The 6,004-nt window shown below is 32.0% G+C and overlaps 1 protein-coding gene across 1 annotated transcript; it reads right to left on the bottom strand.

Moving 5' to 3' along the window:
- Window positions 1-1,962: 1,962 nt before the first annotated feature.
- Window positions 1,963-5,191, bottom strand: LOC143174855 (uncharacterized). Its single transcript, XM_076370420.1, has 2 exons — window positions 5,051-5,191; window positions 1,963-4,174 (listed from the first exon to the last, which is right to left on the bottom strand). The coding sequence occupies exons 1-2, from the start codon at window positions 5,108-5,110 to the stop codon at window positions 3,953-3,955; spliced, it is 282 nt and encodes a 93-aa protein (XP_076226535.1). The 5' UTR covers window positions 5,111-5,191; the 3' UTR covers window positions 1,963-3,952.
- Window positions 5,192-6,004: the final 813 nt, after the last annotated feature.

Here is a 6,004-nt window from a genome sequence, read left to right on the forward strand (position 1 = left end):
CTCTATGTACAATCCAAACGTTACGTGATAACATTTAAATTCTACAGTATATACGACTTCGCTGGTTTAAATTTAGATCGACTAGACGTTCCACGCAGATGATAATGGTACCGGTCATTTCTATGCTCCCACGCAAAGAGCTTCGATACACGCGTGCATTGCGAGCGCACGGCTCTTGTTTTATTGGAGACCGCTTCAAGATCAGCTATCAAGAATTACATCGTTTGTTGTAGGGATTTTTGTAGTTTCCCATGTCAGGAATGTAAAATGCACTATAAAACGGAAATTCGAACTGTTCGATGGTCATTGGTGTTTATTGCAACACCGAGGAGTGATACCGTATTGAGGAAGTGAAACTACTCTAGAAAGTTTGGCGTTGGGATATTAATAGACTGAATATCTTGAAAATAAATATAGTGCGTGGAAAAGTATCTGATATTAAGTCAAAAAGTCCTTCGATCTAGTTTCATTGGAGCATAACGCGATGCAGGAAAAAATGACTGTCAGTTGGAAGCAGAAATAATAATTCTGAGCAAAGAGAAAGGTATATCCGATAGAGTGAAATCACCTCAATAAGAATCAAGTTGAATTCATCCAAGTTAGAAAAAATCGAATTGGTTTAACTTCTGAAGGTATATAATTAAGGCTGAGGGAAAAGAGTTTCGAATCACACTGACAGACGTAAATTGCAGAACTGAGAGACAAGAATGAGTCAACTTTTAAATAGCAAGAAAATTTTTGAATTGAATTTTGAATTGAATAAAAAAATTTAAGTCTCAGAATGAAGAGGCATGAATGAGATAAACTTCTAATATATACGAATAATTAAGATATTACATAGTATGATTAATAATCATCGCAAAATTCAGTTAGAAAGGTACCTTCATTTTCGAATTTCCTTACAAAAAAGAACTTTCCTTTTTAAACTTAGTAACTCATAATACACAAGAATTATATCCCAGGCATTTGATCTGAATCCTATAAACTTGATCAAACTTGACCATGACTCTGGAATCGGTCTGGAGTTTGATTTGGATCTTGTAACCTAACATTTATTTATTTACAATCCTTTGACCCTGTATTATAAGTACGTCAAGATCGTAACATTTGAGACATTAATCATTATTATGTAAATAATAAATAAAAATCAGTACAATTATTTCCCGAATTACTTGGTCGCGTCAAGCAATTAAGTAATACAGCGAAATTCAATTTTAAGCCACAGCAAAAAGTGTACACTGCATCGACATTACGTATAAGAATGTGCAAGAATGTCTGAAATGGATAGATTCACTGAAAAGGAATCACGTGGATAAAAAGAGTCTTCGATGGACGATTCATCATCGTTCCTGCCTCTTTCCAATTAATCGCGGCCGCCTTTTACGGTATTAATCCTCGTTTGATGTAATTCGCCCAGCAGCTCATTGTGCGCTCGTATGCAGAAAGTGAGAGGACATACGCTCCTCGTAATAGGTTGCCCGACATTACTTTCACAACGGGAGCAAGGTCTTATTTTTTCGCATGGATGCGTTGTTTGTCTACTTTCGTAGTTTCGGCGGGCATGAACATTGCACACATTAAACTCAATTATACCTAATTGTACAACATCAAAATGTTCAACCAGCAAGGTAACAGTATCTTTTCATCCTACTACCACAATATTAAAATTAAACTGTATGTAGGTCACGAGAATTCATAACGAAATGAATTTTTTGGAAATGCTTTTAATATTCTTTGGGGGATGAAATCCGTGTGAAATATTTTATACGAAATTCGACAATGAAAATGATTTTTTCATTGCACTTGTGACTAACAGATATAAACGAAGTATTGTTATAAATATTTATATAAAATTAGTAACAAGAAGGGGTTTCTTTTTTAATAAATTAATTCTGAGTACATCTCCCTGTTTTATTATTGTTTAATACAAAATATGTATATTTTTCGACACTTTTTAATCTTCTTTGGATATATATTTGAAAAATGGAATTTTCTATTAAGTGTATTATGAAATTAAACTTCGAAGGGTTAACATTTTATATACAGCATTGATAAACTATAATAAAGCAGAGATCTGTTATAACCGACTGCAAGTATCAGCATCAGTAACGCCATCCAACGTTCAGAATCGAAACCGCTACGTTATAAGACACGATATCAACATTAGATATTTATTTTATAGATGAAACTGGTCTATAGTGCAAATTGCTTATTACCAACGTAACGAATATATTTTATCAAAAAGTGCTAATGACCTAGTGAACCGCATGACACTGAATATTTCAGACGAACCAGCAAAGACGAGAATATTTCAGTAAACTGCAGGGCAGAAAGGACTCCAAATATTTTAAAATTCTCATCTGCCCTGGCAACTGGCTAGGATATTCAAAGCTTCATCTCTTCACATGCCTCTGATATATTCCAACTTTAGTCCATCGCCGGATGAAAGCGAAATAATTCAACAAGCCGCTAGAATGCACGGAGCTCAGAAAAATTACAAAATTCAAGCTGTTCAAAGAACCTGCTAAAATATTCTCAATTTTATCGAGTTTAAAATATCTATTTTTCAAATGTTTTATGTCTTACCGATTCCCATGTCGTAAGTACTACAAAGTTGGATTTTTTACAAAAATTTCTATATCTAATTGCGTTGCAAGTTTTACAAATTTATTCAAAACGATTTTAAAATAAAAGGAACAATTTTTTGAAGATTTTGGAACGACTGGAGTGTGTACACGAAAAATTCTAAGGTTCCAATAATAACAATTTCTTGAGATATTTAAATCTCATCGATTCTAAAACTTTTGCGGTAAAAGTATAGTGGTAATAATATTAAATAGAACTAGAATATATATATCATTAGGATAATAATAATAGTAGCGTCTTCGTTAAACCACAACAGGTAAAATAAATTAAATAATGTTAAGAACAAAGTGACACCATTACTTCTGTTTTCTGTATACCAGACAATTATTAAAAGAAAAAATCTGGGAAGAAGTCTGATTCATGGAAGGGGGAGACGTGGCGTGATCTCTGTTCACAAGCTCCTAGGATTGGCCCCAATCTCTGATGCCTCATTATAGGGCAAAGCGCATCCGCGCCTTTACCGAGGTCCACATTACTACCGACATGCTGTCACTATACGAACGGTCTGCATAATAATTAGTGCCTTTCATAGTTCAAAGCATCGAGTTTACAGTCACTTATTGAACTAGTAAGTGAATCGTCTATATCTGTAGATCTCCGATGAAAATGTATCACTAATCATTTCCCATCATCAAAAATGATATTCAGTAACGTCAGCTATTGTCACTCACAGTTCCAGTTCAAGAAACAATAAACATTTACGTTCAATATCTTGTTTAAAAAATAATGTATTTAATGAACTAGAGAAGACTTTTCTTTAGAAAAAAATTTGTTCAGTAGAAAGAATATAAATTATTGTCATAGTAACGTTAGCTGGTGACGAGATGCGAAATTTATAAATAAAGAGAAATGATAACAGAAATATTGTTAAAGATAAAACGTAGTGAGTGTATGTTTCCCTTAATTCCGAGTTAATAATATTTAATAGAACAAGACATTGCTAATGTAAGTTCATTTATTCAAGAGAATTTGATCCTTCTCGTTAGAAAGATTGTTTCTCTAATTAAAGGAATTACAAACTATTTGTTAAGTGTTAGTATTTGTTTAAAAGTATTTCTGCGTATACTATAAACTTCAAGTTTCCATTAATAATATATAAAGCTTTACAATTGATCCTTTAATTTTTTATTAAACTAATAAAAGAATCAAATCATTTAATTGTGTTAACAGAAGTAACTTGTACATTCATTGTAATTGAAATTGTTACTGTTGTTAGAACATTCATTAACATTATATAATCTAAGCTAAGATTAAATAATTCAAAAATCATACATCTCTAACATTATGCTAGACTACAAAAATCCTGTTACCCCGCCATCGGCGTAGGTTGAGCAGTAGATGACGTAGATTGAGGAGTAGGTGATGTAAATTGAGGAGCAGATGTCGTAGTGGACATGTTTGGACAGCATAAATTGCACAGCAACTGCCATAATGCCAAAAATCCTCTTGGAGAATTGCAATAATTATTGCAAAGTTGATTTTTCCATGATTGCGGAAAGAAACCTGGGCTTATTTGTGGCACCGATGACTATATAAAAAAAATGAATTCATTACATACAAATAAGATTTTCTAGTAAATTCAGTCGATATCTACGGACACAATTACAATGTTAGTTTTAAGAAATGTTACTACAACGTTTGTTAATTTACAGATGAACATATTGAAAATACGAAAGATATTGAGTTGAATCACATTTATGTTTCCTTTGTTTCTCTATAATACATTTCTAAGTAACATTAATCGATTAATACAATAACGTTAATTAACATTCGCACTTGCTCTAATCATTTACACAATTAAAATTCGTACTTAAAAATGTAATGATAAATAATGGCAGAATAAGTACAGTATATATTTTCTACGAAAATGTTAAGCATTGTAAAAGAATTATTGCGTTCATGTTAATATTTAAATCTTTTTGTTCGGTGTTCAAAAACAATAAATTTAAATATAAATTGAATAATAACCTGGAAGTAAATAGTAACTGGCTTCGACGCAACAACGTATAATATTTATATTATTAATACTTTCTCTTAATAGAATAAAATTCACATTAACTATCTTATAGATCTTATAATTAAGATCACTATATATAAACGTAACAATCTCGAAACATACCTTTTAAAGATTACCTATTTTGTATCTAATTTGTATCTTATAATGTAAATACTATGACTTAAGCAATATACTCTCCCTCAAATAAATTCTGACTAATATTTAGAAAGCAACTTCAGATCTGTTAAACTCCTTTACATTTCCTGTTTTATGAAACTGAACAGTTTATCCGAGAAAGGGCTCAATTAATGAACAGTGTATACTTTACAGATATTCCTTTCGCGAAAGTATAATAATATAACCATGGAAAATGTTCACTTCTCATAATATAACCGTGGAAAGTCTAACCTGTGAATAAACTGATCCGGCCAATATCACTAAAGCAATCCATACAGTGAAGTACGACATGACGAACTCAGTTTAAAGAAATTCGCTCTGAACCAAATGACTTGGACTGTGTTTCGTGACGAATCTCTCGCCCGTCTTATATACACGCAAGTCGGAGACCATGAAGTATTGTAAAATTCAAATATATCCCGTAACCATTTGTTCATAGATAACACACACTCGTTATCGCGTCACATTGTGACAGAAAAGAAGCGGTCGGTCCAAAACGAACGATAATATGCAAATAATAAACAACAATACGAATCAGCTAATGTTACTGAGAATAATATAAAAACCTCAATTGGTTTTCTTCAATTCCAAGGAAGGTACATAACTCCCTAACCCAAATGTTCAGTACCAATCAATAAATATTACATTGAATTATAAACGACCTCTATCTTAGTTTACGAAATTTTTGTAAGTCTAATACGCTTCACTGAATGCTGATTTATTTTGTATTTGCAGTTCGATTCAGATAACATTATACATCATTTACAATACTATTATTATTTTATACCATTTTATTATTATCTACGTTTACCATTTCGTAGCTTTTGTATGTCTACATCGAAAATTGCCCTTCTTACCAGTATGATTAAAACGTCAGCTAATTTTTATTCCAGAATGACTAAGTCTTTTATGGACATAATGTTATCTTTAAGTACGGTAGAAGACGCTGAAGGTTATATTGTAAAAACAATATGTAATATGTCAAATTATTCTACCAAAGTTTGTATTCCTGATAAATAATGTGTATATGTTTGTACGTTTCGTATCTTTGACCAATGAAGTTCCTTTTTTTAGCGGTTTGAATGGTACAGACTTTTGTGATGATCCGGTATAAAATGCCAACGGTGCTATCGTGCTTTTTTCTTTTCAGCTCGGAAACTGAATTTTGCTCTCCTAATTCCACAT

Source organism: Nomia melanderi, chromosome 9 (assembly GCF_051020985.1).
Source record: "Nomia melanderi isolate GNS246 chromosome 9, iyNomMela1, whole genome shotgun sequence".
Taxonomy (NCBI): domain Eukaryota; kingdom Metazoa; phylum Arthropoda; class Insecta; order Hymenoptera; family Halictidae; genus Nomia; species Nomia melanderi.